Source organism: Sphaeramia orbicularis, chromosome 22 (assembly GCF_902148855.1).
Source record: "Sphaeramia orbicularis chromosome 22, fSphaOr1.1, whole genome shotgun sequence".
Taxonomy (NCBI): Eukaryota; Metazoa; Chordata; class Actinopteri; order Kurtiformes; family Apogonidae; genus Sphaeramia; species Sphaeramia orbicularis.
The window spans coordinates 6,093,768-6,116,159 of NC_043978.1; the positions used below are offsets into that span (position 1 = coordinate 6,093,768).

Below are 22,392 nucleotides of genomic sequence, written 5' to 3' on the forward strand. Positions count from 1 at the left end.
TCGCTCAGTAGTGCCCCCTACAAATTTACCTTCACAATAATTGCATCAATTCGGACATACGAACACCGATTTGGCTCAAATTTAAATAATTTGTCAATCTCCCAGGCCTACACCCATTTATCAAAAGAAAATGCCATTTTGAGCAATAACACCCCCTACAAATTTACCTTCACGAAAATTGCATCAGTTCGGACATACGAACACCGATTTGGCTCAAATTTGACTCAGTGGTACATCTCGCAGGCCTACACCCATTCAATGGAACAAATTGAAGTTTGGCTCTGTAGCGCCCCCTACAGTTTATTTATACAAAAAATTTTTTAGTTCGGACATACGAACACTGATTAGTCTCAAATTTGAGTCAATTGTCAATCTCCCAGGCCTACACCCATTCATCAGAAAACACAAAATTTGGGGCTAGAGCGTCACCTGCTGAACGATGGACATACTTCTACTGGATGTGCCCGTGGCGAGGGCCTTTAGATGCCGCTTGCGGCTTTAATTATTGTTGTTGTTGTGTAGTATTAGTAGTTGTGTAATAGTAGTAATGGTAGTAGTAGTAATAGTAGTAGTAGTAGTAGTTGTGTAGTAGTTGTTCTTGTTGTTGTGTTGTAGTAGTAGTAGTAGTTGTTGTTGTTGTGTAATAGTAGTAATGGTAGTAGTAGTTGAAGTAGTTGTGTAGTAGTAGTAGGTGTAGTAATTGTGGTATTAGTATTAGTAGTAATCGTAGCAACAGTGGTATTAGTAGTAGTTGTTGTGTAGTAGTAATGGTAGTTGCAGTAGTAGTAGTAGTAGTAGTAGTTGTGAAATAGTAGTAATGGTAGTAGTAGTTGTAGTAGTTGTGTAGTAGTAGTAGGTGTAGTAATAGTGGTATTAGTATTACTAGTAGTTGTGTAGTAGCAATGGCAGTAGTAGTAGTGGTAGCTGTTGTGTTGTAGTAATGGTAGTAGTAATATTAATAGTAGTTGTAGTTGTTGTTGTGTTGTAGTAGTAGTAGTTATAGTAGTTTTGTAGTAGTAATGGTAGTAGTAGTAGTAGTAGTAGTAGTTGTGTAGTTGTAATGGTCGTAGTAATATTAATAGTAGTTGTTTTTGTTGTGTGGTAGTAGCAGTAGGAGTAGTTGTGGTAGTTGTAGTAGTTGTGTAGTAGTAAAGTTAGTAGTAATAGTTGTTGTTGTTGTGTAGTAGTAGTGGTAGTAGTTATTGTGTAGTAGTACTAGTAGTAGTTGTGGTAATATTTGTAGTTGAGTAGCAGTAATGGCAGTAGTAGTAGTAGTAGTAGTAGTCGTAGTAGTTGTAGTAGTAGTGGTAGTAGTAGAAGTAGTAGTAGTGGTAGTTGTGTTGTAGTAGTAGTTGAGTAGTAGTAATGGTAGTAGCAGTAGTAGTAGTAGTAGTAGTAGTTGTAGTAGTAGTAATGATAGTATTAGTAGTAATAGTAGTTGTAATAGCAGTAGATCCCCACTGGTCAACGCACTAGTTCATAAATAATCATAACCTGGGCCGAAGTGGACTAAATTAAAGTAGGCAGAACTGGACTGGACTGAACTGGGTGGAACTGGACTAAACTGGACTGGAATGAACTGGATTGGACTAACCTGGGCCGAAGTGGACTAAATTAAAGTAGGCAGAACTAGAGTGGACTCAACTGGGTCGAACTGGGCTAAATTGGACTAGAATGAACTGGATTGGACTAACCTGGGCCAAAGTACACTAAATTAAAGTAGGCAGAACTGGACTGGACTGAACTGGGTCAAACTGGACTAAACTGGACTGGAATGAACTGGATTGGATTAACCTGGGCCGAATTGGACTAAATTAAAGTAGGCAAAAATGGACTGGATTTGACTGAACTGGGCTGATATGGACTGTGCTGAATTGGGCCAAACTGGACTAAACTTGACTGTAATGAACTGGATTGGACTAACCTGGGCCGAACTGGACTAAATCAAAGTGGGCAGAACTGGACTGGACTGGACTGGGTCGAACTGGACTATACTGGACCGGAATGAACTGGATTGGACAAACCTGGGCCAAACTGGACTAAATTAAAGTAGGCAGAACTGGATTGGACTGGACTACACTGGACTCATTTGAACTGGACTGGGCTGAACTGGGTGGAACCGGACTAAACTGGACTCATTTGAGCTGGACTGGACTGGACTAAACTGGACTCATCTGAATTGGACTGGACTGAACTGGGTGGAACTGGGTTAAACTGGTCTGGAATGAACTGGATCGGACTGAACTGGGTCAAACTGGACTAAATTAAATTAGGCAGAGCTGGACTGGACTAAACTGGACTCATTTTAACTAGACTGGACTGGACTAAACTGGAGTCATTTGAACTGGACTAAACTGGACTGGAATGAACTGGAGTGGACTAACCTGGGCCGAACTGGACTAAATTAAAGTAGGCAGAACTGGACTGGACTAAACTGGACTGGACTGGACTAAACTGGACTCATTTGAACTGGGCTGAACTGGGTGGAACTGGACTAAACTGGACTGGAATGAACTGGATTGGACTAACCTGGGCCGAACTGGACTAAATTAAAGTAGGTAAAACTGGATTGGACTGAACTGAATTGGACTCATTTGAACTGGACTGGACTGAACTGGGTGGAACTGGACTAAACTGGACTCATTTGAACTGGACTGGACTGGGTGGAACTGGACTAAACTGGACTCATTTGAACTGGACTGGACTAAACTGGACCGGAATGACACAAACCCGCTCCCAGGCTAAAAGCCAACTTTGACTACTGTTCCACGCGCTGAATGGAGGCGGAGGGAGGAGATGAGCGCGCGGAGGGCTGGACCTGCTGGAGGAGGAGGAGGAGGAGGAGGAGGACCACATGAGTCCACATGAGACCGCATGAGTCCGCAGGTCAGCGCCACCTCCTTCCTCTCCTCCTCACTAACACCTCTTCTGCTCTCCGGCTCGGCCTCTCTCCGCTGCTCCTGGCCCGGCTCGGAACGGTTCCACCTGGACAGGGACACAGACCGGGACGGACTGCGCAGGACCCGGACTCGGGATCGACAGGGTCCGTGTTCCGGTCGCGGGCTCCCGTCATGCTGGGCGCGGTGAAGATGGAAGGGCACGAGGCTCCGGACTGGAGCGGATACTACAGCGAGGAGGTGGGTCCCGGATCACCCGGATCAGGCGATCACCCGGATCACCCGGACCCGGGCCACGAAGCGGATCCGTCGGGTCTCAGTGTCTCCGTGGTCCAGGTCCAGGTCATTAGGCCGTTCGGGTTCGGGTCAATCTAACCCGTAGAGTAGAGTTGGATTGGATGAAACAGAGTCTGTTTGTACTTTATTTAATTCCATTATTTTTAATCATTAATCACTTATCAATCCGATCAATCCGTCTGTGTGTGATCGAACTGATCAGCATTAAACCGGACAGTTAAAAAATATGTTCTATATGTTTGATGATCAAATCGAGTTCAATTAAAAACAGGGCAAACATCAAGAAAAAGATTTTTTTTTAAAAGACAAAAAAAAAAAATACAGAAAATGCGTCGATTCAAGAATAATTAAAGAAAATAAGATAAGTATTTATGATTAAAATAGAATATGTATGAAAAATGCCACATGTCAACGAGAAAATGGAAATACATGTAATTATAAGAGTAAACGGGTTTAATTGGATCATTTATTAAGAACGGATTCTTTATTCCAGTAAAGCGTCAATAAAACTCAGTGACTGAACGAAAAATAAAGAGGAGAAGCGAATTTAATTCATGGTTTAAAACCGTCAAAAAAGTCAAATGATAACATTTATAAATATATTAGAAATACATTCAGTTAGTCTGGTTTACAATCAAACCATTTCCAGCGCCTTCCTTATATTAGATTGATTCGATATTATATTATATTATATGATAGATAGATAGATAGATAGATAGATAGATAGATAGATAGATAGATAGATAGATAGATAGATAGATAGATAGATAGATAGATAGATAGATAGATAGATAGATACTTTATTGATCCTTTGCAGGAAATTATTTGGTTAAAAAAGGTTAAAAAAAAAAAAAAAAAAAAACACTGAGCCATCCCAACAGACAACCAACATTAGAGACACAAGCCAGATGAGATATATGAAATACATAATATGTACATCAAAAGTAAGGTTATATATATATATATATATATATATATATATATATATATATATACACACACACACAGGGTGGGGAAGCAAAATTTACAATGAACATTTAGTTGTTTTTTCTCAGCAGGCACAACGTCAATTGTTTTGAAACCAAACATATATTGATGTCATAATCATACCTAACACTATTATCCATACCTTTTCAGAAACTTTTGCCCATATGAGTAATCAGGAAAGCAAACGTCAAAGAGTGTGTGATTTGCTGAATGCACTCGTCACACCAAAGGAGATTTCAAAAATAGTTGGAGTGTCCATAAAGACTGTTTATAATGGAAAGAAGAGAATGACTATGAGCAAAACTATTACGAGAAAGTCTGGAAGATACTATTAAAGAAGAATGGGAGAAGTTGTCACCCGAATATTTGACGAACACTTACGTAAGTTTCAGGAAGCGTGTGAAGGCAGTTATTGAGAAAGAAGGAGGACACATAGAATAAAAACATTTTCTATTATGTCAGTTTTCTTGTGGCAAATAAATTCTCATGACTTTCAATAAACTAATTGGTCATACACTGTCTTTCAATCCCTGCCTCAAAATATTGTAAATTTTGCTTCCCCACCCTGTATGTGTGTGTGTGTGTGTGTGTGTGTGTGTGTGTGTGTGTGTATATATATATATATATATATATATATATATATATATATATATATATATATATATATATATATACATATATATATATATATATATATACACACACACACACACACACACACACACACACACACATATATATATATATGTAAAAGACACCTGTAAGAACACACAGTATACAATAATGTATTAAAAAGTCTAATGGCAGCTGGTAAGAAGGACCTCCTGCAGCGTTCAGTCCTGGACCAAGGGGGGTCAGTCGTGGACCAAAGGGGGGAGGGGGTCAGTCTGTGGCTGAGGGTCCTCTCCCTGAACACCTCCAGATGGTGAAGTGGGTTAGATGCATAACTGAAAATAGAGTTGAGCTTCCGGAGCGTTCACCGCGAATCCACCTGCTGAACTGTGTCCAGCTCAGTTTTTATATAGATTATATGGATTAGATTATATTAAAGGATATAGATTATATTATATAGATTGTATCTGACTATATAGATTATATTTGATTATATAGATTATATATTATATTATATTACTAGTGATGCTTTTATCAGGTGCTCTTCACATCTAATTCTGGGTTTTTATAGTCATCTGTATTAATAATAATAATAATAATAATAATAATAATAATAATAATAATAATAATAATATGCCAATAATTTTAAACTGAATCAAAAAGAAATAACATAATAAAATGAAAGGACTGGTTATTGATAATCAAGAAGGATCAAAAATTATCAGTTGTTTTAATATTTACTGTTTCATAATACACATCTGATCATCATTTTCAACATTTATTTCTTCTGTAAATTAACAAAGATACTGAAACCACTTTTACATGAAGGTGAATTTATGAATTTATGAGTAAAATGTCACATTAATTTAACACGCTGAACCGGTTTACATGTGAACTGAATGGGGTGAGTTTTCATTTTACAAATAGAAACAGTTCAGCATTTTATTCTGATGTTTAGAAATGACTCAAACCAGCCGCATTTCACTCTGTCAGTGGATTAAATGTCATTTACTTCAATGTTTATTTTTCATTTGTTCTATTACAGGTTTTATATTTTACAGAATGAATTGAAAATCATCAGACAGTCAAAAATTTATTTATATTTAGTAAATATGAGGGAGATTTTAGAGACGGAATTGCAGCGTTTCCACAAAAAAAAAAAAAAAGTCATCACAGAGTCCAGTGTTAGGGTTTATATATATAAATAATTAATAATAATACACAGAAATTTCAGCGTTTGTCCTCAACACATTCAACAAGTGAAACGGGAAACAAACCAGATAAATTCTGTAAAAACAGTGACAACTTATTGTACACATTATGAATAAAAACAAGAGAAAAACTGTATTATACATAACCCTTACCCCTAACGTATGTTACACATTATGAATAAAAACAAGAGAAAAGCTTTATGATATATAACCCTAACCCTAATGTATGTTACACATTATTAATAAAAACAAGAGAAAAATTTTATTATATATAACCCTAACCCTACCCCTAACGTATGTTACACATTATGAATAAAAACAAGAGAAAAGCTTTATTATATATAACCCTAACCCTAATGTATGTTACACATTATTAATAAAAACAAGAGAAAAATTTTATTATATTTAACCCTAACCCTACCCCTAACGTATGTTACACATTATGAATAAAAACTAAAGAAAAACTTTATTATAGATAACCCTAACATATGTTACACATTATGAATAACAACAAGAGAAAAACTTTATTATATCTAACTCTAACATATGTTAGACATTATGAATAAAAACAGAAGAAAAACTTTATTATATATAACCCTAATGTATGTTACACATTATTAATAAAAACAAGAGAAAAACTTTATTATATATAACCCTACCCCTAATGTATGTTACACATTATTAATAAAAACAAGAGAAAAATTTTATTATATATAACCTTAACCCTAGTGTATGTTACACATTATTAATAAAAACAAGAGAAAAATTTTATTATATATAACCCTAACCCTACCCCTAATGTATGTTACACATTATGAATAAAAACAAGAGAAAAACTTAATTATATATAACCCTACCCCTAACATATGTTACACATTATGAATAAAAAAGAGAGAAAAACTTTATTATCTATAACCCTAACCCTAACGTATGGTACACATTATTAATAAAAACAAGAGAAAAATTTTATTATGTATAACCCTAACCCTAATGTATGTTACACATAATGAATAAAAACGAGAGAAAAACTGAATTATATATAACCCTAACCCTAACATATGTTACACATTATGAATAAAAAAGAGAGAAAAACTTTATTATATATAACCCTAACCCTAATATATGGTACACATTATTAATAAAAACAAGAGAAAAATTTTATTTTGTATAACCCTAACCCTAATGTATGTTACACATTATGAATAAAAACGAGAGAAAAACTTAATTATATGTAACCCTAACCCTAATGTATGTGTGATGTTTTTGTGTTTCAGATACATGGGCCAAACGTGGCCATCAAACAGGCCGGGGGGATCTGGCACCTGGCATGAATAAAAACAAGACAAAAACTTTATTACATATAACCCTAACGTATGTTACACATTATGAATAAAAACAAGAGAAAAACTTTATTATACATAACCCTAACCCTAATGTATGTTACACATTATGAATAAAAACAAGAGAAAAACTTTATTATATATAACCCTAATGTATCTTACACATTATTAATAAAAACAAGAGAAAAACTGTATTATATATAACCCTACCCCTAATGTATGTTACACATTATTAACTAGAAAAGCGCGGATCTCCGCCAAAGGCAGATCAGCCCCCCCGACCCCCCCCCCCCCCCCCGATCACCACCAAAATTTAATCATTTTATCCTTGTGTCAGTATCAACATTTCCTGAAATTTTCATCCAAATCCATCCATAACTTTTTGAGTTATCTTGCACACGGACAGACAGACAGACAAACCAACGCCGGCAAAAACATAACCTCCTTGGCGGAGGTAATAAAAACAAGAGAAAAACTGTATTATATATAACCCTAACCCTAACGTATGTTATACATTATTAATAAAAACAAGAGAAAAACTTTATTATATATAACCTTAATGTACACTACGGGTCAAAAGTTTTAGAACACCCCAGTTTTTCCAGTTTTGTATTGAAATTCAAGCAGTTCAAGTCCAATGAACAGCTTGATATGGTACAAAGGTAAGCGGTGAACTGCCAGAGGTAAAAAAAAAAAAAAAAAAAAAAGGTAAGGTTAAACAAAACTGAAAAATAATGTACATTTCAGAATTATACAAAAAAGGCGAACAAGAAATGGGTTAACAATTTGAAGCAGTTCTGCAGCAATGGAGGTTGATCAAGCCTCGAAAGTTGGTGCTACCAATTCGTCCAGGTGTCCCAAGGTTTCTGAATTCCTTCCAACCCCCTCTGTCTGCATAAAAGTAGTGTTGGAACACACTTTGGTACCATACCATTGTGAGCATTATTTGAACAGTATTGTACTGCAGAAAGTAGTGGAAAAAGACAAAAGTGGAAAAGGCAATTAACGATAGAAGAGAGACAGACCATCATAACACTTAAAAATGTAGGTCTGTCCTACAGAGAAATTGCCAAGAAAGTCAAGGTGTCAGTAAGTCCAGTTTCCTTCACCATCCAAAGGCACTCAGAAACTGGGGTAAAGGCTGACAGGAAGAGGTCTGGCAGACCCAAAGACACAACAGAATCAGAAGACAAGTTTCTGAGAGTCAACAGCTTGTGTGATAGGCGACTCACAGGACAACAGCTTCAAGCACAGGTCAATAGTGGTCGTAGTAAGCAAGTCTGAGTTTACACTGTGAAGAGAAGACTTCCAATTGCAGGTTTGATCAGTCCATAACACCTTCCAGTCTTCAGTAGTCCACTGGCGGTGTTTCATGGCCCAGGCAAGCCTCTTTTTCTTATTCTGAAGTCTCACCAATGGCTTTCTTGCTGCAACTCAACCCATCAAACCTGCAACTGGAAGTCTTCTCTTCACAGTGTAAACTCAGACTTGCTTACTACGACCACTGTTGAACTGTGCTTGAAGCTGTTGTCCTGTGAGTCACCTATCACACAAGCTGTTGACTCTCAGAAACTTGTCTTCTGATTCTGTTGTGTCTTTGGGTCTTCCAGACCTCTTCCTGTCAGCCTTTACCCCAGTTTCTGAGTGCCTTTGGATGGTGAAGGAATCTGGACTTACTGACACCTTGACTTTCTTGGCAATTTCTCTGTAGGACAGACCTACATTTTTAAGTGTTATGATGGTCTGTCTCTCTTCTATCGTTAATTGCCTTTTCCACTTTTCCATTTTTATAGTAACACACTACTTTCTGCAGCACAATACTGTTCAAATAATGCTCCCAACGGTATGGTACCAGAGTGTGTTCCAACACTACTTTTATGCAGACAGAGGGGGTTGGAAGGAATTCAGAAACCTTGGGACACCTGGAGGGATTGGTAGCACCAACTTTGGAGGCTTGATAACCTCCATTGCTGCAGAACTGCTTCAAATTGTTAACCCATTTCTTGTTCGCCTTTTTGTATAATTCTGAAATGTACATTATTTTTCAGTTTTGTTTAACCTTACCTTTTTTTTTTTTTTTTTTTAACCTTTGGCAGTCCACCGCTCACCTTTGTACCATTTCAAGCTGTTCATTGGACTTGAACTGCTTGAATTTCTGAATTTCAATACAAAACTGGAAAATTTGGGGTGTTCTAAAACTTTTGACCTGTAGTGTATGTTACACACTATTACTAAAAACAAGAGAAAAACTTTGTTATATATAACCCTAACCCTTAACGTATGTTACACATTATTACTAAAAACAGGAGAAATCTTCATTATATATAACCCTAATGTATGTTACACATTATTAATAAAAACAAGAGAAAAACTTTATTATTTATAACCCTAACCCCTAACGTATGTTACACATTATTAATAAAAAGAAGAGAAAAACTTTATTATATATAACCTTAACCCCTAACGTATGTTACACATTATGAATAAAAACAAGGAAAAAACCTTATTATATATAACCGTAACCCTAACGTATATTACACATTATTAATCAAAACAAGAGAAAAACTTAATTGTATATAACCCTAACAACACCGAATTATGTTCAAATGAACATCCACAGTTTTCAAGACCTGCTGTTTCAGGTGAAAACATTTTGACCAGAAAATTAAGACGATTTCAGACATTTTGTTTTTCTTCTTACAACTTGTTTAGGGACTATTTGAGAAATATTTTCTATTGTCTTTGGATTCATCCACACGTCCTTATTCCATTTAGAATCAAGAAACAGGAGACCAGATACTGTTATCTGCAGGTCACAACCCAGTGTTTGGAATGAAGTCACATCTGGGCACAATGAGTCAAAATGAATCCAAACAATGACTCAAAAAGAGTCCAAACGAGTCAAAATGAGTCAAAACAATGAGTCAAAACACTAGTCAAAACAAGTCAAAACAATGAGTCAAAAGGAGTCAAAACAATAACTGAAAACAATGAGTCAAACAGTGAGTTAAAATGAATCAACACAATGATTCAAAAGCAGTCAAAACAATGAGTTAAAAGGAGTCAAAACAATGAGTCGAAATGAGTCAAAACAGTGAGTCAAAACAATGAGTTAAAATGAGTCAACACAATGAGTCAAAAGGAGTCAAAACAATGAGTTAAAACAATGAGTCAAAAGGAGTCAAAACAATGAGTCAAAATAATGTGTCAAAATGAGTCAAAATGAATCTAAACAATGAGTCAGAACAGTAAGTCAAAATGAATCAAAACAATGAGTTAAAATAAGTTAAAACAATGAGTCAAAAGGAGTCAAAACAATGAGTCAAAATAATGTGTCAAAATGAGTCAAAATGAATCTAAACAATGAGTCAGAACAGTAAGTCAAAATGAATCAAAACAATGAGTTAAAATAAGTTAAAACAATGAGTCAAAAGGAGTCAAAACAATGAGTCAAACGAATGAGTCAATAGGAGTCAAAACGAGTCAGAACAATGAGTTAAAAAAAAAAAAAAAGTTAAAACAATGAGTCAATCTATCAAATTTTATTTATACAGTGCCAAATCATAACAAAGGTTCTCATGACCCTTTACATGTAGAGCCGGTTGAAACCAGGCTGTCAAACCAATTTACAGAAACCAACAGAATCCAACAGGACTAAACAGAACCAACAGAACCAACAAGAGTAAACAGAACCAACAAGAGTAAACAGAGCCAACAGGAGTAAACACTAGTGAGTGGAGACAGAGGAATGAAAAACTACCTTTAACAGGATTAAACCTGGAGTAGGCTCAGACTGTGGAGGATGGATGAGTGACAGGACCAGATAAAGAGTTAAAGAGAGAGAGAAAGACTGGGGGAGAGGGGGAGCAAGGGGGGTGGGGGGAGACACATGGATTCAATTGATGCACACATAACTGAACTAGAACATCAATGGAACTATATGATAAACACTATGACAACTATATGGATAAGGAGGAGAGAAGACCCTAACCCACAGCAGCAGGTCCAGAGATGATCCAGGGAAAACCTGTGATGATCCAGGGAAAACCTATGAGGAGATACAGCACAGAGATTCCAGGGAAGAAGTCAAGTCAGCGATATGTGTTTGTTGGGGCGTAAATAGAAAGAATAGGAGAGAGAAAATCAGAGAAGAGGAGGAGCAGAGAGGAGCTCAGAGTATCCTGATGAGTCTCCCAACAGTCTAACCCTACAGCAGCAGAACTAAGAGCAGCCTGAGCTGTCCTAACTATAGGATTCATGAAAAGGACAGTTAGGGTTAGGGTTAGAGTTACCTTAGTCTGACTAACTCTAACCCTAGGGTTAGGGTTAGTCAGACTAGAAGGACGTTTTTTTTTTTTTTCAAAACAAGTCAAAACAGCGAGTCAGAACAAATCAAAATAATGAGTCAAAATAATGAGTCTTATATTTGTAACTGTTATAATGTTGATTTTTTTCATCCTGTCTGGTAACGTTACCTGCACAGGTGAATCACCTGAGGCTGACGGTTCATTCAAACTAAATATAGACAGCACCCTCTGGTGGCAACAAGTTCAACAGCAGGACGGATTCAGTATGCATGTTCACACTTGGCACATTTATTGACAATGAATAGTCGTATCATTAAATATTTATGAAAATGGAAAAGTCCCAACAAATTCCATTATTTTGACTCAAACTACAGCATTGACGTTAATGAATAAATCTGATGATGTACAATCTTAACATCTGAGATGTGGAAACACAATCCAGTCTGAGACTGAAATAAAGCCCAGAAAAGCACTGTAGATTCAAGAAACCAAACTGGTCTTTAGGGTTAGGCTTAGGGTTAGGCTTAGGGTTAGGGTTAGGGTTAGGGTTTGGTCCAGCACTGTCCAAACTGGTCCTGGGTTAGGGTTAGGGTTAGAGTTAGGGTTTGGTCCAGCACTGTCCAAATTGGGTTAGGGTTAGGTTAGGGTTGGGGTTAGAGTTAGGTTTAGGGTTTGGTCCACAACTGTGACAGTGTTCATTCTATTTTGACATTTTCACAAACTTGATGTGTCTGTAAAACCAGCTCCATTGTATCTTCTCTGGTCTCAGAAGTAAAACAAAATGTACAACATGTCGTTGGAATTTAGTTTTTCCAGAAATGTCTTTACTCAACCGAGTTATTTCACTCTTCAGCTATGTCCAGCATCAGAATCATGTGGAAAAACCACGATGTTTGTTGTGTTTTTGTTTTCCTGGTCCACCTGGTCCTGGTCTAACTGTTCCTGGTCTTGCTGCAGGTCTACTCCCCAATGGCAGGAAGTGGGATGGGTTCTGGTCTCGGGATGGGTTCCATGTCGGGGTACATGTCCACCAGCGGGACCACGTCAGGCTCCTTCAACATGTCATACAGTGGCACTGGCTTAAGCCCCGCCCCCATGTCAGGGATGGGTGGGTCCACGCAAGCAGCCATGTCAGGCCTTGGCGGGGGCGTGGCGACGATGGGAGGGGCCCTGAGCCCATCCAGTATGGGTTCAGTGCCAACCCAGCAGGCCTCAATGGGCCTCAACCCGTACGGCGGTGTGAGTCCTACCATGAGTCCTGGGATGGCCTATGGTGGTGGCGCTCTGAACCGAGGCCGTGACAACAAGGCATTCAGACGGAGCTATCCACATGCCAAGCCACCGTACTCCTACATATCGCTCATCACCATGGCAATCCAGCAGGCACCCAGTAAGATGCTGACACTGAGCGAGATTTACCAGTGGATCATGGACTTGTTCCCGTACTATCGGCAGAACCAGCAGAGGTGGCAGAACTCCATCCGACACTCACTGTCCTTCAATGACTGCTTTGTCAAGGTCTCACGCTCGCCGGACAAACCGGGAAAGGGCTCATATTGGACCCTGCACCCAGATTCTGGAAACATGTTTGAGAACGGCTGCTACCTGCGCCGCCAGAAGAGGTTCAAGTGTGAGAAGAAGATGACTACAAAGTCAGACAGTAGGAAGGAACAGAGTGGCGGAGGAGGGGCTTCTCCATCAGGGGAATCGAGCAGTATCAAACCACCAGGACTTATGGACTCCACCTCCCTGCCCTCATCCAGTCAAGCGGCCTCGCCTCCCGGCCTGGACCTACGTGGAGGTGGTGGGCCAGCAGACCTGAAGGTGTCCGGCTCCCAACTGTTGTCAACCCTATCGTTACCCACCCACTCAATGTCCCATGATTCCCAGCTGCACATCAAAGGAGACCCGCACTATGCCTTCAACCACCCATTCTCCATCAACAACCTCATGTCGTCCTCCGAGCAGCAGCATAAACTGGACCTGAAGGCCTACGAGGCTTTGCAGTACTCATCATATGGTAACGGAGGGGCTGGCCTGGGTGGGCGGACCATGGAGCCTCTGGAGGCCTCGTATTACCAGGGCATGTACCCCAGACCGCTCCTCAACACCTCGTAGTACCTGTTGGACTAAGAGATTCTGCATGCACCCTGGACTTCCTGCTGGACTCTGCTGCTGGTCCTGTCTCTACAGCAGCATCGGTTCAGAGTGAACTGAACTGGATCTGCACTGTGACCAAAACCAGGACACAAACTAACATGTGAAACTGCAGCCAGGTCCGATGGTCCTTTTACACAGAGTCACATATAGTTAAGCATAGACCCCTGAAACTAGGGCCAAAACATCACCACAATCTTCACTATCAGGATCCATGATGTGAATCTAATTCGGACCTCATGCAAAATGTAGGAGAATCACAACGAAACTCTAAGAGGATTTGGTTCCTGAAGGACTGGAGCTGTGGTCTGAAGAGTTTTTGTTATTTGATTAAATTCTAGGGCAGATATATTCATTTAGAAGAAACTTTAAACCCTCTAATCTGACAGAGCTGGTCCTGAATAAGACGGAAACAGGACCATTAGCTGATGATTGTCTGAATTTATACATAAACTATTGACAACAAATTCTGCAACGCTGACAAAACTGATGAGTGCTGAAGTAAAGTTGTGTGTCCAGTCATTGTGTCCCAGACCTGGACCTGAGGTTCTACAGGAGTCAGGTTGAAAACTGGTTTAAAAGAGCCTGTTGAACAAACTCCCTCAGGGTAAAGTGGATGAACCACACCAGGGTTAGGGTTAGAGTTAATCATACAAAACCTAAAAAAAAAACATTTACACTGGTTGTTAAAGTGAACATTAGTGGAGTAGGAAAATTAGGACAGTACTGATCTTCTTAATTCCTGACAGGACGATCAGATAACAAATATAAACATCTCCAGTTGAAGACGATCCGATCACTCAGTCCAACCTTGAAGTGCTAAGACCTCATCCAGAACAACACAAGCATTTGTGAAAAGCTTTTCCTCCTTCATTCTCAAAAGAATCTCATCAACATGACAATAGCCAAAGTCCAATCCTATGCTAACTCCAACATTCAAACTTCAAACCATCTGTAAACATCTTCACCCTGAAGAGTCCATTTTAGAAAAAACCTTGGCTTCAGAGTCCAGAGTTCAGGCTGATGTTTGTCCTCCTTAATGGTGATTGGTCAGCTGTCAGCAGGATGTTCACCTGTACAACTCCATCCTTTCCCATATGTTTGTTTGTCGAACATGACCTCACTATGACCTGGACACTGGGTGGGTCTGTTCTTTGTCCACCATCAGTCTTTTTTTAACTCTTGGGTCCTGGTTGCGTCATGTCTGAAAGTGTAAAAACCACGTAGAAGCTGACATATGTCCTGAGACATCGGAAAGTCGTGACATGGACCAGACAACACCCTAGTGTCATCTGGGTTAGGGTTAGGGTTAGGGTTAACGCTAACCCAGATGAGGCTAGGGTGAGTGTTAGGGTTAACCCTAAACCTAGCATCATCTGGGTTAGAGTTAACCCTAACCCACATGACACTGTTCAGTCTTGTAAACACCAGTAGGAGCTGGTTTTCAAGTTTGTGGATCCATGTCATGTTTCAATATATGTTCAAGTGCTTTTCCTCTTTCTTCCTCATTTAAACCCTCATCATCATCATCATCATCCTCATCATCTTCATTGTCATCATCCTCATCATCATCGTCTTCAATATCTTCATCATCATCACCAGGTGAAATAACATTCCCTCATAGTTTTTTTCTACCAACATAGAACCAGTGGAGTTTCAATTTGTGAGCATAAATCTCAACTGTTCATAAAAGTACATTAGTTTTCAATCAAACAAAGTCTGATCACGTCATATTTTACAGATTGGAAAGAAATGATGGAGACGGCGTCTAAACCATCGTAGTAATAAACTAAAACTATTCAGCAGTAGTAATGGTGTCCACGGCCTCCGTTAATAGATTAAAACAGATCAAACCTGTGGAAACGAGGAGTTGGAGAACCTCAGCGGAACCAAGAACCAGAACCAAGAACGAAAAACCAGAACCAAAGCCAAGAGATGCATAAGAGTATGAGCTAAAGATAAGAATGTCCCCCGCTGTGAGGGCCCTCACCCTCACTTTGAATTTACATTTGTGTTTCTGTGACAACAGAGCAGCTCCAGGTTCTCAGCTCCTGATTGCGAGAGGTCAAAGGCCATCTGAGTCGTCATGGTGATGGCAAACATTTATTTGTGTCTGAAATATGATGAGGATCAGAAAGTGTCCCACGACCTCGGCAGGAGTCGCCAGCCGCCCTTTGAGAAACCCCCACCAAGATAAAGAGGGGCTGATTTAAAGGGTCAGTTCACACCAATCACTGCCTCCGCGTTGACGTTGTCATCTGTATCTGGGCAGATTTCAATGGGATGATCAATTCTATCATTAATCAATATGAATCAATGACAAAACAGAAACAAGATTCAAATCTACACAAATTTGACTGATTTTATGTCTGAATTTTAGCAAAATCAGAAATTCTAAAGATTGACCTTTTAGTTAAAGTTGTTACACATTAAAAGAATAAGAAAATTCAATAATACTGAGTTAATTTGTGTATTTGATCCCATTTTGTAAGAATAAAAATGAATAAAGGAAATGGACCGAAACAACCAAACTGTTTAATAATCAGAAATCATTACTGAACTGTGAATTTAACTGGATGTTTCCAGGACCAAAATCTGGAGAATCAGCCTTGAATTAAAATGATGATGGATTTATGGTCCAGTCTGGTCCTGTTCGGTCCAGTGTGGTCCCATTTGGTTTAGTTTGGTCCCATTTGGTTCATTTTGGTCCAGTCTGATCCTGTTTGGTCCAGTCTCATCCAGTTTGATCCTGTTTGGTCCAGTCTGGTCCCATTTGGTCCAGTCTGGTCCCATTAGGTCCAGTCTGATCCAAACTGGTCCAGTCTGATCCAGTTTGAGACAGTATGACTCCAAAGCTGAGAGAGTTTATTAAAGAATCCATTCAATCCAATAATAAAACAATTTTATAAATAAATAAGGGCCAATAACAAATCAGTAAAGACTCTTTGATCAGTTTCCTCTAAACTGAAATTTGACTCAGGGTGAAAATGTTCAGATTCAGGGTTAGGGTCAGGAACAGGGTTAGGGTTATTAATACATGACATTAATACTGAGGTTTTCTTTGTAATTTTCTGGTTTCAGTTAAAAAACGCAGTGACTGTTTCAGGGATTTGAACGACTCTGTGCAAAAGGAGAATCGATGTCCTGTTTGTTTTGTGTGTTTCAGTCCATCACTGATTATTGATTATTGATTATCATCATTATTCTGACCATGTGCATGAATGAAGCCGAAGGTTCTTCATCTGTTTTTATGGCAACAGAGATAAAGTTTCGGCGAGGCGTCGTCGGTTTGTCCTGGTCGTTTGTTTGTTTGTTTGTTTGTTTGTTTGTTTGTTTGTTTGCATGTTTTAACTTATTCTGTCATTTTAAAATAAAACAAACAGAAGGTGTTGGTTTGTTTTGAGTGTTTATTAATCGATCAGTGTCTCTAATGATCAGCTTGACTGATTTTATGTTTATGTACTTTAAGAACAAAAAGAAAAACAAGTAGGCCTTTCCTAAATAAATGAAAATTATAAATAACACCAACAATAAATAAATAAAGTTAGATTTTTTTCATTAAATCGATAAAATGTGATTTCTTCAAACTCAGGCATTTATTAATAAAGATTATTTCATAGATTTTATATAAAACAGATATGGCCATTTTATTAATTATTTTCATTCACGATAAAATATTACAAGTCAAAGAAATTGAAATAATTTGAAGCTGAAATTGAACTTTGTTTTTTATTTGGTTCCTGCTTTTATATAAACTGAACGGAACCCTTTCAGTGGTCCTGTTCACAGTCCGGGTCCAGGTTTAAACCTGTTAAAGGGTTTTTTTCCTTCCACTGGTTCCACTCACCAGGGTTTACTCCTGTAGGACTCGGCTTTATTTGCACTCGGGTTTATTCCAGCTCTATATGGAACGCGTCATCAGATAACTTTTGTTATGATTTGGCGCAATAAAAATATAATTTGATTGATTGAATGTGACGCAGCTTCATCCAAAATAAAGAGAATAGAATAAGTAATAATAATTATTATTATTATTATAATGATAATAATATAATAATAATAATAACAATAATAATAATAATAATAATAATAATAATAATAATAATAATAATAATAATAATAATTGAATCAACAGAAATGAATCCGATTCAATAAACCAATTCACCTGGAGTTGATGTTCAAATGGAAAATACTGGTTTGTTTTCATATAGTTTTTGTTTGTTTTCTGTTTTTGGATATTTTCTGTTGACTTTTATTTTTATATTTTTTATTTTGTCATTTCATTTTTTCATTTTTCTAGTTTTATTTATATTTTTTTCCTCCTCGCATTTTTTGTGTTTGTTTGTTTATTGTTATTTATTAACTATTGTAATTTTTCTTCGGACCGGGTCTCGGGTGTGGTCCTGGATCCATTCTCCGCCGCCGGTGCTGTGCGGTTTTTTTGTTTTTTTTTCTCCCCCGACGGTGTTCCGAGGCCCGGAGGCCGCTGCCGGGTCCGGTTTGGAGCCTCCCGTCGGGGTTTGGAGCCTCCCGTCGGGGTTTAGGGCCTCCCGTCGGGGTTTAGGGCGCGTGAAGCCGCCGCTCAAGCCGAACACGGTGAACATCGCGCGGCCTCAAAGCGCCGCCGTGTCGCCGGATTTCGCGCCTCTTTGTGGCCGTAACCTCCGCCGCTGCTCCGTGAACCTGAACACATCCCCACAGATTTACCTCTGATCTGCAGCTTTTTCTCACATTTTGGCCGCGGAGCGTGAAATGTCTCTAATGATCCTGTAATTATCCGCTAATTATCGCAGACATGATCCCCGAAGCGGAGCCACGGCCCGGCCCGAGAGCGGCCGGAAAGAGCCGAAGAGCAGCGGCCGACACTTCGGTGCAACACAGTGAAGAAAATAACATGAATAAAACACGACAAAAATAAAAGAAAAACAGAGCAGTGGACGAAAAAGGAAAAACAGAGATAACGATAAATGTAACAGAAGAGTGGGGGGGGGAGCAATAATAAAGACATTAAATAGAAGATTACAGAGAAAAAAACTGTTAAAAATAAAACGAATAAAAAATTAAACTGAGATCAAACTAATCTAAAACTAAGACAAGAAGAAAAATAAAACACAAAATACACAGAAAATAAGACAGATATGAAATAAAATGCATAAAAGCACCTTTAATCTAATAATTCACATAAATCTAAAGTTTATTGAGTTTGTCCAATTTACGAATAAAAGCATTGGATTCTATTGTTTATTCTATTGTTTTTATCTGCTTTATGCCATTTTTTATGTAAATATGGAAAAAAAAAACCAGACATTAATTAAGCCTGAGAATAAATATCAGCACACACAGATCGATTGATTATTGGTTGGTTATTGATCAAAATAACGCTGACAATGATGCGTTCACTGACGTCTCAAAAACCGACCAAATGTGACGTAGATGCTTTTGATATGATTCACGAACATTCTGTTTGTTACATTTCAACAAATTTAAACAAACACGAAACGCAAAAAATATTTTAATGAATATAAGTTGTTTTCAGCTGCTTAATGAACTAATACTAAGGAATCAATAATAAAACAATCAAAATCATTGTCCTGAGTTTCTTCTATTAATCCTACATAGTTTAATCGGATATTTACTTCAATCTGTTCATCAAACTAATAAATAATAATAATAATAATAATAATAATAATAATAATAATAATAATAATAATAATAATAATAATAATAATGTGAGCATATTATTACAAACAAAAAACAAAAAAAACTACAGTCTCTTAATTTCCTCCAAGAAGAAACTTGAGCCAATAAAAATAACTCAAATGTAGAAACATCATCGGGTTGTTATTATTATTATTTATCTATAAATCATACTTTAACTCTATATGTTGAATTCTGCTTAGTCTGATATGGATCAGTTTTAATTCGTTTCAAGTTTCCATGTTTGACTTTGAGTCGAAAGCGGATTTTCTCAAACCTCCGGTTTTTGTTTTGTTTTGTTTTGTTTTTTGTTCGTTCGTTCGTTCGTTCGTTTGTTTGTTTTTTTACGTGTTCCATGGTTTTCCAGAGTTTTCCCCGTGTTTTACATGTTTTTTGCCCCGTGTTTCCCCCTGCCCTTTCCCCGGTCTTCGACACCCCCCTCGGCTCTAATGCGGTCCATATGGTCCCGGGGGGGCGGGGGGTTCGGCGGAGGGTCCGGCAGACGGCCTGCGGGTCTCCGATTGCCCTCGGCCGGACCCGGCTCCCGGCCTCTTCCCGCCGGGTGGAGGGAGGTGTCGGGCACAAAGCGGCCGATCTGCGCCTTCATCCACCTGAGGAGAGAAAGGCGGCGCGGGCCGCTGGAGGGCCGCGGGGGCCGCTGAAGGGCCGCGGGGGCCGTTGGGGGGCCGCGGGGGCCGTTGGGGGGCCGCGGGGGCCGTTGGGGGCCACTAATGCCTTTTGATGGGGATTGGAATTAATTATCTCCAATGACTGGATTGTGTTGAGCCGCCGAAAAGAGCAAAGAGAAAAAAGAGGCTCCAGAGCCGAAGAAAAGATCCGAGAGGCGGATCAGAGAGAGGGGGAGGAGGAGGGGTGGGAGTAGGGGGAGTGGGGGGGGCGCAGCTGTTCCTCCATTAAACACCGACTCACAAGTTTATTAGAGCTTTGAGAGCCGTAATATGAAGGGGATGGAGACAGGAGAGTTGGTGGTCCTGGGTGGGGGGGGTGTTCATTACCCGGGGGGGCGGGGGGGTCCGGGTCAGGGTTTACACCGGGTCCAACAAACTCCTCATTTATACGAAAATGTGACTGAATGTTTTCACGTTTTCATCATTAAATAATCAGTGTTTGTTCATTTCATTTTTAAAAACATCCGACACTTAATAAAACATTAAAATTAATTTAATAAGCAAAAGTGGATCAAAGTAAGAAAAAATGCACGAAATCAAAATGAAATGAATATTATTGTCATGTGAAATCAGAGGAACATGTGGAGTAAATGATGTTTTTGACACTTTAGTATTATGAACCATAAATAATCGGATCACAGTTTGAATGAAGTTCAAGTGTACATGATTATTTCTATAAACCCCATTAAAAACTGTGGAAATATGAAGAAACACGTTTTAATGTTTCTGTAAAATATTTACCCTAACCTTAGGGATACATTTACATCTGAGATGAAAAAAATATTCAGTAACATGTAATTTTCTGTTAATTAGCAATAAAACTTTGACAAAAAAGTTCTAATAAAATTACAAAACTACAGTGGGACAATAATTTCTATTATTGAGTTTTTACAATTTATTTATTTTTTATTTATTTATTTATTTATTTTAGAAACAGCTTCATTCTATGTTAAGTATTAACACTGAACAGTAATTAAGATCATTGAGATCTTAATTGACAATATTTAGATTAGAATTACAAGTGAAATGTGAGTCTCATTTCTGATCATGTGACTTTAATTTACATCAAAATAAAAACCTGTTTTTACAGAAAAAAAAAACCCTAAAATGTTTATAATGTGTTGTTCATTTAACATCAGTGTTTTAGTCAAACTGCAACATTTTATATTGATTATTTACATCGATTATTATATGATATTGATTATTTATATTGATTATTATATTATGTTGATTATTTATATTGATTATTATGTGATATTTATTGTTTATATTGATTATTATAGTATGTTGATTATTTATATTGATTATTATATTATGTTGATTATCTATATTGATTAAAACAGTGATGGAACTGATGAGAAATCATCCAATCAATGTGGGCTGAGACCATGATAAAGACACAACATGTGTGTGTGAGGATCTGTGAGTTCTGGTTCTGGTTCTGATTCCAGGGTCCAGACAGATGTGGATCAGCTTCACAGGTAATACCCGGAATGCTTCAGTATCTGACCACCATGATGAACTGAGCTGATCCATCCCCATCGATTATCATTCACCTTTATTTATCATCCACTGATAATCAATACACACACACACACACACACTCACACACAAATCTCCAGACTTTAATTCAGTTCATTTTTCAAATAACTGAAAAAGAATTAAATCCCAAACTCAGAGTATCCATGTGTTTTTCACTCAGAAATATTATTATTATTTATGCATTATACTAATAATTCTGTTAGAATTGGACTGAACTGATTTAAAGAAAAATGTTTATTTTAAGGGTTTTACCCAAAAGTTTTAAACCACAAATAAATTGATTTTAACTGAGATGAAAAAATCATTCTTTTAACCGTAAATAAATAACAATTTGAGTTTAATCCTGATCCTGTAACTTTAACATTAACCTTGGATTGGATTTTACAACCATGCTGATTTCACCTCATCTTCTTTTACATTTTTTTCCCATCAGTGTGACCAGCGTTACCAACCTTACCAATGTTACCAAATGTTTCCAACATTACCAATATTACCAACGTTACCAACGTTACCAATGTTATCAATGTTTCCAATGTTACCAATGTTATCAACATTACCAATGTCACCAACATTACCAACGTTACCAACATTACTAATGTTACCAACATTACCAATGTTACCAACATAACTAAAGTTACCAACATTACTTATGTTGC

General features: G+C 38.0%; 1 protein-coding gene across 1 annotated transcript; it reads left to right on the forward strand.

Annotated features, from left to right (window-relative positions):
* The first annotated feature begins 1,455 nt into the window (after nucleotides 1-1,455).
* On the forward strand, nucleotides 1,456-14,823 carry foxa1 (forkhead box A1). Its single transcript, XM_030126188.1, has 2 exons — nucleotides 1,456-3,137; nucleotides 12,609-14,823. Exons 1-2 carry the CDS (start codon nucleotides 2,865-2,867, stop codon nucleotides 13,767-13,769), a joined length of 1,434 nt encoding a protein of 477 aa, XP_029982048.1. The 5' UTR covers nucleotides 1,456-2,864; the 3' UTR covers nucleotides 13,770-14,823.
* The last annotated feature ends 7,569 nt before the right edge of the window (nucleotides 14,824-22,392 follow it).